Source organism: Mastomys coucha, unplaced genomic scaffold (genome assembly GCF_008632895.1).
Source record: "Mastomys coucha isolate ucsf_1 unplaced genomic scaffold, UCSF_Mcou_1 pScaffold4, whole genome shotgun sequence".
In the NCBI taxonomy this organism is placed as follows: domain Eukaryota; kingdom Metazoa; phylum Chordata; class Mammalia; order Rodentia; family Muridae; genus Mastomys; species Mastomys coucha.
This window is the reverse complement of record NW_022196910.1, coordinates 15,462,766-15,476,292: the sequence shown is the minus strand read 5'-3', so window position 1 is coordinate 15,476,292 and position 13,527 is coordinate 15,462,766. Positions and strand designations below refer to the sequence as shown.

General features: G+C 40.9%; 1 protein-coding gene across 6 annotated transcripts in view; it reads right to left on the bottom strand.

Moving 5' to 3' along the window:
* Nucleotides 1–13,527, bottom strand: part of Igf1 (insulin like growth factor 1) — a 79,934-nt gene that overhangs the window by 9,288 nt on the left and 57,119 nt on the right. For 3 of the 6 annotated variants that reach the window (XM_031350186.1, XM_031350190.1, XM_031350188.1), the window contains exon 4: nucleotides 12,695–12,746. The exons of 2 other annotated variants lie outside the window; for them this stretch is intronic. In XM_031350186.1, coding sequence (XP_031206046.1) covers nucleotides 12,695–12,746 — 52 coding nt within the window. Of the gene's footprint in view, nucleotides 1–9,776; nucleotides 12,747–13,527 lie in introns of those variants that run through there. One more of the 6 variants, XM_031350184.1, reaches the window with a different exon arrangement.

The following is a 13,527-nucleotide window of genomic DNA, read 5'->3' as shown; positions in this document are numbered from 1 at the left end:
AGACAGAGAGAGAGAGAGAGAGAGAGAGAGCAGAGAGACACACACAGAGAGAGAGACAGAGAGAGAGAGAGAGACAGAGAGAGAGAGAGAGAGAGACAGAGAGAGACAGAGACAGAGACAGAGAGAGAGAGAGAGAGAGAGAGAGAGAGAGAGAGAGAGAGAGAGAGAGGACGAAGCTCACCCCCCACTGCTGTAAGTAGCATGCTTCCCAGGCACACAGGCTCAGAGAACGCATTTGAAACCAGCTGTGCAGTCTGGTTTGCGCTTGGCTCCCTTCCCAGTCTCTCACACGTGACTTCTTTGTTGCAGACAATGATAGTGACGAACAAAAGCACTCAGGGACTTGGTCTCAGTTGCATCTGTTGCTTTGCTCATTGTCTTAATTTAATTATGCTGGCTACCCTTGACAATAGGCTACAAGTGGAGGGCTGTTAGGCTCAGCCGTCCTCGGAGCTGGCACCCACCTTCAGTGCACTTCTTGAGTGGTTATGAAACAGTTTCACATGCAGCCAAGCAAAAACTTATTTTTTTTTTCACTTCAGCAGCTTGTCCAAGACAAACAAACCAGCTGAAACTGTTTCTAGTGTGCAACTAGACAGATCTTTTGAAAGGAAAACAGTAGTGAGTAAATATTATTTCCAATTGACACAAGAGAAGGTAAGATTATTTAAAAAAAAAATGCCAGTTTTCTAGATCTCTTGGGTTGACCGAAGAAACTGACCCTTTTGAAAGAAGGGCTAACCAGATTATTAAAGAATGAGCTAGGGAAGGGATTAATTTGTAGTAGAGGCCATTTACTCTCTTCCATAGCTCTCACACTTTCCCCTGAAAAGTTACCCATAGACCCTTTGAGGGTGAAGATCATCAGAGGTTACTAACGATAAACGTCACAAGAAGCTTGTTTGACACCTGCTGAGGCTTTACAGTTGAGTGAATTCTCTCACAGGCTCCCCACATCCATTTTGGCAAGGTGACCTTATTTGTGTCCACTCTACTTCCCAGCTGAGTCTTGCTAAGATTTACTGACATGCCTAAGGCTACAGAGGAACAGTTAGACTCCTCTAAGATGATTGCTCGATTCAAGAGAAGAAATGACAGTAACCATCACTGATGCATCCATTCTGAGCTAAGGGTTACATCATACATGGTCTCTGCATAAGCTTTCTTGTTTATCCCATAGTATTACTCAGGACGGGCACTGGCATTATGATCATTTGACCTTTAAGAAATCTGAAGATGGAAAGGGTTAGAAAAAAATGTGCTTATTTCTTCCAGTTAAGCTGGGCTTCTGGTTTAGATTTATGGAAGTGCCTTCTGGTTCTGGAGGTGACCTGTTCCTTATTCTGCTACCTACCACTCCAAAGAGGTAAGGAACAAAACCCTCGGGTCTAACAGTGGTAGCTCATGGTGCCATCAGCTGTCCACCACCCTTGCTAGTTTATGAATGAAGGCAGGATGTCTGGGGTAGAGGACTCTAAGCTAACAGGGTGGGTGTCCTTCCTGACCACAATGTCAGCTAGGCCACATTTGCACGGTTGTTTATAGAGCTCTGGAAATGTAGCATTTCCTATTAGCAAGAGCTATCTTCTTGGATATCATTCTGATTTTTTTCACCATGCCTATTTTTTGGGGTGGGGGCTTTGCCTAGGGGGCAGAATATAAAAGGGAGATGTTAGACTCTTTAAACTTTGGGAAGGAAGCCTTGATAGTTTCAATAGACTGTGTTTCCATCTTCCACCCACTGCAAACAAGTTAAGTATTGTAGGGCATAGTCAACGAAGGGCCTGGCATCCTATAAAACAGTGCTGAGGAAATAATGTCTGGCATAGAATATTAGTGCTTATTTACAGCACAAAGTACTAACTCAGAATTGACCTTCTCCACAGAAGGGCAAATAGAAGAAAGAATGAACAATGGATGATTGACAGGTGGCTCAGACAGCAACTCTTCACTTGTTGAAAAGGATGTGCATTAGTTCTTTTTTTCTGATTGGCTTGGGGAACACACAGCACTGTGGGGGATGATTCAGATGTCTTGGTATCAGTTTTGACATCTTTTGACTTCAAGGAATCCCAACTTTAAATTCTAGGACACTACAGTTGGCCTTTCTTTTTTGATAGCCAAGCTGAGTGTCATGAAATCTACTCCAGGTGTTAGGATGGGACTTTAAAACCAAAGACAGTTCGAGACACCCATTCTCCTGTAATGTATGGCTGACTCTTTAGCAGCGAGGCACAGGTATGGATATACAGTACACGATGTTAGTTTTTCTAATCACTAGCTGTTTTCTTAGACATGACTTTCTTCCTCCTTTAATGTGACAGGAATCACTATTCACTCCTCTCCATCCCTATAATGTCTTCCTTTGAGCATTTGTATTGTTCCAGGCTGACCCCTGCAGCTAAGCTGTGTCTGAATGTAGTGAAACTATCAAGATTGGACCCACTCTTGCAAAATATACTTCTTCAGTGGCCAATGTTGTCTTAAAGACTCCCCTGATGGGTGTTACACTGCCCTTAATGCCTGATATTAGTCTCAGACAGTCCTACCTGAGCCCCTTTCTAACTCTTCTTCTCTTGGGATCAGATACTCTTGCTATTTGATGGTTTCCCCAAACTACTAAACTTCTATTTTCTTTTATGTAGGTACATCCCAGAAGCCATGGGCTTACACATCTAGTTTTGATCACAGATCCCCCACCTCACAAGAGTTATGTGACTTTGGACAGTCACTGACTTGTTCTGCCCTTAGTTTCCTCTTCTATAACTTGAAAGAGTGGGGGTAAAAACACCGATGTCACCAAGCCATTTGATTAGCTGCTTTAACTTTAGGATACTTGTTTAGCATAGGGAGATAGCTACCATTGTGTGCAAGGAGGCTCGCTATCAGAGACAGTTCCATTCTGTGAACTTGGCTCCTAGCAATGCCATTCTGGTCTGGCTTGTGTGCTGTCTTGGTGTGTCTACCTTGGTTAGGATACTGACATGTTTTAGAGCAAATTCTGACTTAAAGGGAAGCTCCCTGAGACTAGGGGGCATATTTTTTCTTTATCTCCGTATCCTCCCTAAACTCAAGCAGAGTGTTTGAGAAACAAAAGCCAATAGCAAATGTGGCTTCCCATTTATGTTGATTTAACTTTTCTGCAGAAATAATGGGGTAGAATTTAGGTCAACAGCAAGCATTGTATGGCCCCTTGTTGTGTTCACAAAGCAAAGTGTAACATAACTCTCTCCTGTCTCAGAACTTACGCTGATGACTGTGGCACAATCTGTGTTAACTAAGAAGTGAATGAAATAGTGGGGCACCTGGTTAACATGTTGGGATCCATCTTGGGTGTGTATCCTGACTTGGCCAAATGAGAGCTAAATCTTTACAAGACATTTAGCCTTTCTCAGTTTATTTTCCTATTTCCACAGTGGGGAAAATGATAACATTTCCCATGTAGGCTTATGATGAGATGATTCACTAAAGCTGGTGCCATAGGGTAAGTGTTGAATAACTAGTAGCTATTCTTATTATCCAGTGTTTAACAGTTCCAGAGTACTTTCCATGCTAGAGTGCTACCTTTTTTTCTGCTGATTATGGGCCAAGTTAGCTACTTCCTGGATTGGCAGAGTACCCTCGAATGCTGGCATAGCATGCCCATGACGTTTTTATCCTTTGCTCTTTTAATAAATGATAACAAATGAATAAGTAACAAACAAATGTCTGATAAATAAGTAGTCATGCTCAGGAGTCAAGGAACTTGCATTCTTCCATTATTTTCTGATTTAGCTCAGCCTGATTTAGCAACTCTCTCATTCTGCAAATAGCCACCTGATTTGATTTCCAGTGTACCTTCCTGTGATGTAAGAAACTGTTAGTAAATGGTTTTAAAGGCTAGAGGGAAATAAAAGAAGAAGAAAATACTGAAGAAATTTTTTGGCTAGGCAGCAGAAAATATTTATATTGTCTTTAACAGTCTGGAAGGAAGTTACAAAATTCTGCAGGTTCAAGGTTGTTTAGACTGGGTTTTATGGACAAGTTGCTTAGGTATTTTTATTGTGTTCAATAGCAATTATAACAATGACAAAAAAAATAATAATGGTGACAAATTAGCCTAACTAAGCCACACTATTGTCCCCTGAGGTAATTGATTTTGGAATTCCTGAAAGGGTTCAAGTGAGGCATTTCAAAAGTACAATACCAGATTCTGCTAATGTGACTGATGTTTGTATGTCTCACCTGAGGACCAGTTTTGATGTTCTTCCTCATGCTTTCCCCGAGGCATTGTTCCAACTGGCTTAGGCTAACATTGAGCTAGTGTGTGTGTGTGTGTGTGTGTGTGTGTGTGTATGTGTGTGTGTTAATTTGTACCACAGTGTCCTTGAGTGAGCTGAGGCTTTGAAAGTCTTCTGGTATCAGTTCAGTGCACTGATGATGAGTTCACAGGGTTAGTAAGAAAGGGCATTGTTCTCTTCCACTCAGTCTTTGAGTGTGTGACAAATCTGGGCAAAACATTCAAACTCTCTGAATTTTCCTTCTCAGTGAGTCAAGAGAAAGTCTGGAAGCTTGGAAGACTCTCCCGAACTTTTAGGATGAACAAAATAATATGGTGACAGGTTGAAGTGATTTGCATCTGTTTGAAGTCGATGGGAGCCATCAACATATAAAAGCAAACATGGGGACTGCCAATCAGTGGTTTTCCAAGACAGAACAGTCTACAAGCATGAATCGTCCAGTTTTAAAAAATTTAGAATCATTTTGTCGTGCTCAAAGCACCTCAACTCCTAGCCTTATATTCTTTTGAAGAATATGAAAATTATTCACAGAGACAAACAGAGCATCTGATAGTGACCTGAATGGTAATGATGCCCCATGCATATATTCCTCTTCATTTGCACACTCTGTTTTCTCTTGCTTTGCACTGTTCTATAAACTTTTAAACATGCTTGCTGTGACATCAGCATCAGCCATTTCCAAGAGCAGAGTTGTCAAATGGGTAGGAATCTTTCCCAAACCCCTAACCTGCCATACTCTTGCTCTTAATTATCTGAAATTTTTTTGTCCTGCCATCATTGTTATCTCCAGCTGTGAAAATAGCCCATCATATTTTCACAGATGGCAGGGCTGGTTGGTCTTTGATTACTTAACCTCTTGGTGTTGGCCAGACAGAAAGCCCCATGTGAACACTTCTAGACTTTACACAGAATTTTGTAAAAACTTTTGGCATATGAATTCTTGCTTGGAAGTCGGGGCCATTCAGCCAGTTTAAGTGTTGATTTAAAAATTTTGAAATTTCTTGGTCTTTCCCTGGGAACTTTGGAGCCATTTTCACAAAGAGAAGATTATTTACTAGCGTGCTTAGATTGTTAGGGAATAAAAGTGGATGTTCTGAAACAAGGAGAGGCCATCAGAGACTTATAGCTAAGAAAGCATGGGGGCCTGGCTTAGAGGGTAAAGGGAATTGCTGCTAAGTCTAACAACTTGAGTTTGATCCTCGGGAATGTCATGGTAGAAGGAGAGAACCGGCTGTATGAAGTTGTTCTTCATCCATCACATACACTCCATGGCATATGACCTCCTCCAGAATAAATAGAAATAATTTTAAAATGTTTTATAGGAAAGGGGAAAGAGGAAGCAGAAGCCTGGGGTAGTTATGGACAAAAATCCTAATCACTGACAGGTTGGTGGAAGAAATATTGGATGTGTGGACCCATCATCTATAGAGTCAAGATTTCCATGAGAACCATGTGTCGAAAGTTGCAATCCCGTTCTATGGGAAATTACAAAGATACACAGATATGAGAGATCTATAGATTGTATATTAGCTGAGAATATTTTGAAGTGCCTTGTTCCCTAAAAGATATTATGAAAACAAGACCAATTTTCTTCTGCCCATCCAAAAACATTCCCTTTATTTCCCAGAAGACAAAGGAATCTTGAGATATTTGTGGATGACAAGTGGTGTTTACAAAGGAATTTACGTCCACTGGAAGAAAGTTCCCTGGTAGTTACCCAGGATTTTGGAAAGTCACTTACCCACAAACCCTACTGGGTCAAACAAAGCTACATAAACACATGCATCATAGACATACATGTACTCTTGTGTTCCTTTGAAGACACACACTCTTTCTCTTCTCACAAGACTGTTCACTGTCGTGAACTACAGATTCCAAAGTCCTACCAAAGGCATTTAGAATTAAAGTCAGCTGCAAGTACATATAATAGTCTCATTCCTAACAAGCAACCCTCTATTTTAAAAAATCTCCTGGTCAATGCTTTCTAAAACTATAACCATAATGGTTAATAGAGATGGGGAGAGTTCTTGTGACTTATCCAGTAGGCTACAGCATTGTTTCTGAAGGCTGGTGTGCTGAAAATTTTCTTAGAAGTGCTGTGCATCAGGCATGGATTCACAGATCTGTTCTGCCCTACCTCACACCCATTCCCCAGTCTTTGCTACTTCTAGTTCTGTCTTCTGGAGTGTAAACCTAAGCTGACATTTCTAAATTATATATCTTGGTTGCTGGATGAGACCCAATGGTGTTGAGAAATCTCATTAGAGATGGGTTTCCAAATATGTGGGCTTCAGGGAAGAATTATGATTTCGATCAGGCCCCCGGGAGAGAAGCTGACTTCATTGTTGCGTGTGTGGTGGCTCCTGAAGAATCTTCTTTAACTAGTGTTAGGTGGCCCTTTCTTGCTTGGGTTAAGGGAACCAATAACTGGCCTTTCAGTCCCAAGGTAACATTTGTGGTAAAGTCTACAGTGGACATTCTAAAACTCATACAAAGGGATTGTGTTTGATCAAAACCTATTCATCTTCCCATTGCTTTCAAAAGCACTCACATTAATTTCAGGCTGTCAACTTCATTCCATATGAAGAATCAACTTTGAATTATCTATTACGTAGTTCAAAAAAGTTTGATTCTCTTTTACCAGGCAAGTAATCAGACTAGCCTCCCCCCTGTCCCTTATGGATTCTTATGGACTTGAGCACTTGGGGGCTGTGTTTCCTTAGAAAGCTTTGTTTCCTTTCTACTGTTGCTTGGAGGCAGGTGGTCAAGAGATACTAGGAGAAGAGGAGTTTTGGGAGATTTTTTTTGTCTCCTTTACCACCCCTTACATCTTAGCACTACACATTCAAAGCCGTATGAGGTTGTCTTGTTTTAAAGAGACAGTTGAAAGATCAAATGCCCATGAAAAGCACTAGATCAGCTACCCGAGGAACCAAAGTGTCCCGGAAGCTCTGTGATCCCAGAAATATCCCACATTTCTATTTATTTTGACAGTTTCACTTAAAACTATAGAGATCCAGAATTCAAGCTACAATTAAAATTTCCCCAGGCATCATGGAATGAAAACACATATTACATTTGATTTTAACTGGTTGAGAAGAAAATGATGGCTTTCTGAAAAGTACATTGTATGACCTGTATTGGCTGGTTTTATGTCAACTTGACACAAGCTGGAGTTATCACAGAGTTATTACAGGCATCAGGAAATGTCTCCACGAGATACAGCTATAAGCATTTTCTCAATTAGTGGTCAAGGGGGAGGGCCCAGCACATGTGGGTAGTGCCATCCCTGGGCTGGTGGTCCTGAGTTCTATAAAAAAGCAAGCTGAGCAAGGCAGGGGAAGCAAGCCAGTAAGCAGCATCCTCCATGGCCTCTGCATCAGCTCTTGCCTCCATGTACTTGCCCTGTTTGAGTGCCTGTTCTGACTTCCTTTGGATTACAGCAACGTGGAAGTGTAAGCTGAATAAACCCTTTCCTCCCCAACTTGCTTCTTGGTAATGATGTTTTGTGTGGGAATACAAATCCTGACTAAGACAAATTGGTACCAGCATAGTGAGATATTCCTGTGACAACCCAACTATGTTTTGGGGAGGACCATAGAAGGACTTTGGAACTTTGTGCTAGAAGAGCCATTGGGTGTTATGAGCTCTATGGGGTGTTCTGTGGGAGCTTGGAAGATAACGTTGAGGACAGTGCAAAAATGGAGGCCTGGCTTGTGAAATTTCAGAGGGAAGATTATAGATTCTTATCAGGGTCATTTCTATTTTGATTGTGAAGATTCTGTAGTTTTGGTTAGCTGGGGCTGAAGAATCAGCTGTGATTAACAAGACACCAGAACTATTATAGTGAAACCTTTGCATTACTGGGATGTTTGATGCTGGTTAGCTGGAGCTAAGAAATTAGCAGTGATTAAGAAGAGACCAACATTATTAAGGTGAAATCTTCTGGGATTGTTTCCTGAGAGCACACAGAAGCTGTGTTCAAGAGACAGCCATAATTGTACCTCTTGTTGACAGGCAGACTTGGTTATATATGAGTCACCCAGGTGGTACTGGTTTTGAAACATGAAGTGGTAGCAGCTGATGCTTGGCATTGTGAGAAGCCAGGAAAGGCCACTGGTGAAGGTGCAGTCTCAGTGACAGTTGAAGGCCCAGGATTGAAAATATCATGCAGAAAAGTTGAGGCTTAGCACCATGAAAGAGCCCGTGAGAGGCTATTTGTGAAAGTAAAGTCCAGTTGCAACAGAAGACAGCAGTGTTTTGGAGATGACAGTACCATGAGATGACCACCAAGAACAGCAGCAGCAGTAGAGTAAGGGCAGCTGGAGCCTAGAAGACAAGGTATGTGCAACAAAGGGTAGAGCTGGAGAAGTGACCCAAGCCCTTAGAGGAGCCCAGAAGATGGTGAGTGGATCCCAGACATTGGATGGTTAGAGTTTGATTTTGCTTTTGATTGTGATTGTGCCCTGATATTTTTCTCTCTTGAAGTAAGAAAGCATTTTAATGGAGCCCACAGTTAAGCAACTTTGAGTTGTAAAAAGACTTTGAATTTTAAAAGATATTGGATATTTTAAAAGGATGGAAATTTTAATATGTAAAGACTGTGGGTTTTACACATTACTTTTAAAGTTATTTAGATCTTGGGGATGAATCAGAAAGTAAGGGCTGAGGCTTATTAGTGATGTGTTTGTGTGTCAAGTTAACAAGGGGTCAGTTGTACCGGCTGGTTTTGTGTGCCAACTTGACACAAACTGGAGTTATCACAGAGATAGGAGACTCAGTTGAGGAAATGCCTCCTTGAGAGCCAGCTGTAAGGCATTATCTCAATTAGTGATCAAGGGGAAGGGCCCAGCCCATTGTGAGTGGTGCCATCCCTGGGCTGGTGGGCCTGAGTTTTATAAAAAAAAAAAGCAGACTGAGCAAGGCAGGGGAAGCAAGCCAATAAGCAGCATCCTCCATGGCCTCTGCATCAGCTCCTGCCTTCAGGTTCCTGCTCTGTTTGAGTGCCTGTTCTGACTTCCTTTGGTGATGAACAGCAATGTGGAAGTGTAAGCTAAATAAACCCTTTCCTCCCCAATTTGCTTCTTGGTTGTGATATTTTGTGCAAGAATACAAACCCTGACTAGGACATGACCTTAAAATAAATATAGACAGTTCTTCATGTGGAAGAGCCAGACTAACCATTTTAATTGGAATTAGTCACAGAATCAGGTATTCAACAGATTGGGAGGAATCTTAGACTACTCAGCTCTGTTCTGTAGTATGTTGGAGAATATGTACATTGCTGGTACTGTTGCCAAATGTTGGCTTGACATTATTGGCAATATGAGACATTTCTACTTCAGGAGACTTTTCTGTTGTTCCAATTTCCAGAAGTATGGCAATACTAGGTAGTAGTTCAATAGTGTTTATATTATGTATAAGCAATATTTTGAGTAATCTATAATATATGTATAATAAACACACATATCTATATATGTGCAAATACAGATATGCCTAAATATACTTTTGATATGTCCTCCCAACAGTATAAGATAGATTCAGTTGTTGGCATGTTTGAGAGATGAGGGAACTGAGATGTAGGTGAGCTAGACAGTTTGTCCATGAGTATACAGCTAGACAAAGAGCTCTGACTTGCTTGGAGGCAGACTGACAAGAGTTCTGTCTTCTTGATGATACTACCTGTCTCTAACTTGTAAGCTTCATGCCCCATTTAGACATTTACAGTCATAGGTCCTCAATGAATTTTGTCTCGGAATTGTGATTCCTTACACATCTTAATCAGTTTTAAACAAGATTATCAATTTGCCTCAACTGAAACACTTGAAGCTTAAATGTGGGGATTATAAAGAAGGATCTATACTCTCTTGACTTTGAGAAAATGCTGACCTGGTAAATCACATTCACGGTGAAGAATTAGCTAACCAAAATCTATCACACTGAGTCTCTGAACAATTTCAATTTTGAGCTAAATTTCAAATGTGTGAGGTGTCAGCCAAGCTCCTTTGCCTTTTCTGATTTATTTTGTGACTGCTTCATTATCCTAGGTAAAGAAACATGCTTCATGAAAGAACAATACAATGGCTATGTTTTCATGATCCATATTCATGGTGATGACATGTAGGCATGCTAAGGATTGTTTTAAAATTGTTAAAACCTACTTCACAAAGAAATGTGTTTCAACACACAGTCTTGGGCTATGAGAACTTATTTTAACTAGAAAGTCCTATCACTTTAAGTTTTCTTTGAATGACATTTATAATTAAATACATCCACCCAACTCATTCCACAGGAAATAGATTCTGAATTCTTTTGTTGAACTGCAGTTGCTTCAAGAGCTGTCTGAGACTGAAGGCTCAGGCTATGGTGGCATTAGCGACAGCTTTTACCTGAGTCTGGCCCTAAAGTGTGTTGACTTAATAGAATACAGCTTCTCCTGATAATCTAGGAATACTTTTTGCAATGATAACAGAAGTAGACTCTATTTCATTGGGGGTTTTGACACAGACTTCTAATTGAATCTTCAATCCTATCTTGAGCTCGGCACACCTTTGTGATATTGAGGCCATCCAAGATTTTCAGTGAGTCATGGAGAAAACATGACCCTGGAGTAGAAAAAAAATCAGGAACAGGAAGGGCTAGGCAGAGAAGACTCTTCTTCTGACAGGTCTTTTTTGAAGCAGGTTAAATAGATGAAATGCTTTCATCTTGTGGCTTTCAGTCATTTTATCACCCCAAAGGGTTATTGTGAGTGGATGGTGTTCTTCTGCCTTCTATACTCTCTTGGTGTGGGAAATTCAAATTTAGATAATCTTGAGGTTTTGCTTTCTGCTCCTTGACAATCTTGCTTGTAGTGATTGCAAAGGTTGCTGAGACCCACCTTGTTCGGTGAGTTGATTGTCACCTTCTCCAGAAAATTCAGCACTCTTGATAGCACTTGCAAGCATTCTTCTGGCAGACAAATATTACATTGAGGGGAGACTCCCCATCTCCAATTCTGTGCCTGCCTCTTTTCTCTTTTTACTTTGTTCACTTGATAGTTGTTATTTGGTGCCCAGAAGAAGCTTAGAAACCAAGTAGAGATCTCACTTATGTTCAGATCTCAGTATCTGAGTCTTTAAAACAAGGAGGCAGAATCAAATGGCTTCCAAGGCCTTTGCTACCACGAATAGCATGATCCTAAAGGTTTTCTAATGAAGAATTTCATAGGATTTGAGATCTCAGAATCTACCTCTCTCTCTCTCTCTCTCTCTCTCTCTTTCTCTCTCTCTCTCTCTCTATCTGTGTGTGTGTATGTGTGTGTGTGACAGAGAGCTAAATGGTATAGTTTGATATCAGATATATTCATTATGGGTTAACTGCTACTCTCTACCTGAAAATTCATGTTTAAGGTTCCAGTTCCTAATACCTCAAAAACAGAGTGCACTTACAGAGTCTTTATTGAGGTCATCAAATTAATATGAAACCATTAGAATGAACCCCAGTCCTGTCTCACAGATATCCTAATGAAAATACAATATTTAGACACTGAGGTATCTATAGAGGGAAGATTGTACAGACACAGGCAGGAGGCCTCCAAGGGACTGATACTCCGAATGAGGACTTCTGCTCTTTAGAACTATGGGGAAAAAACCTGTCTGTGTGTTAAGTCACTCAGTCTGTGGTATGTTGTTATGGCAGCCATGGTGAACTAATATGTCTTTGTGTCTGATACCACAGTACAAAATAAAAGTTCAGTGATCTTTTTAAAAGTTACCTCACAGGCCTTTTAGTAAATACCCGATGTTCTTTGGCCTATACCCTGGACTTGACTAAGAAGCAGAACCACCAGTGAAATTCAGGACAGAAATCTGGGAACTTCAATGACACAATACAGCATTGCTGCGAATTTACAGTTAATATTTAACTCTGAACATATATTAACATGGGCAATTCTTCTATAATGGATTTGTATAAAATTTGGAATGCAGGCTGAAGATGTCATCTTTGTTTTGCATAGTTTTCTTTTTCTTTTTTTAACTCTGATTTATATTTTTAAGAAGGGGAGGGCGTGCCTTGGTGGCATGTTTTTAGTGGTTGTCATTGTTGATGTTCCATCCTTGTCACTTGTCACTTTCTGAGGTGTTACACCTCCCTGTGCCATTCTTCCCATGTATAAGTGCCATACCCCAGAGGAGGGCCTTCTTACTTCTGTCACAGACATTATCTAACTTAGTGAGGACTGCTTTGCTCCATCTCCTCTGTGGCTTTTCTGGGTTGCTGTCTGCTGGTTGCTTCATCCCTGTTCCCGCAAGTCCCTCTTCGCCTGCTTGCTCACAGTTCCTAGCTCAGTGTCCTTTCTCTGAGACCTCTGATTTTCTGAGTTGCCTCCGTTCCCTCCTCCTGTTCCCCTCCTGGATGTGTCTTTGGCTCACCTTTCCTTCTCCTTCGCAGCTTCATTTTCTTGTTTGTCGATAGGGGCTGGGACTGCAAACATCACAAAAATAATTGCATTGAGAACTGGTGGCTCCTGTGCTGTAGACGGTCTTTGAATCTGCCCAGAATGCCTGGGTTCCATAGGAAACGGGAACCAGCTTTGCTGCTGAAGAGGGGTCCTACACCTTAGGCATCTGAGCCGACATGCCAGAACTTTGAGCCTCATCTCTTATACCCACTTTCTCTTTAGCTAGAAGGAACACTCCCTTTTCCTTACTTTGCACACTGGCATCCTCTCTGACTCTGTGCCCACTGTGTTTGGTCTACATCAAGTCCTAAACAGTCCCCTCAAATCCTTTCAGGAGACTCACTGGGGAGGTGACTCGGTTAAGACCATGTGGTTCCGTTTCAGCCTTGGTTTTGGCTTAGGATTAGGAAGCAGGAAAGGTGTGAACATTTGAGTCTCACATCTTGTGCTTTCTGCACAATGTTCATTTTGTTTCAATGATAGAATCTATGTGTTCACTTATTTAAAAAAAAATGCCTCAAAACCTAAGAGAGGGCTTCTATTTCCTTATCTTTCTTCCTTTCTCTTTTTCTTCTTTTTCTATTTTATCTTCTCTTTAGCTCTATATAAGGACTATGATTCTACTTATACTCCATTCATTCATTCATTCATTCATTCATTCATTTTATAAGTGTGTCATGTGGGCGCCATGTGTCAGACATTTTATCTGTTTCTTATGGCACAGATGGTCTGCCTGAGGTTGCTTTATAATAAATGCTTGGACAAAGGATGCCTTGTGTTTTGATCATTAGAAACATCTAAACT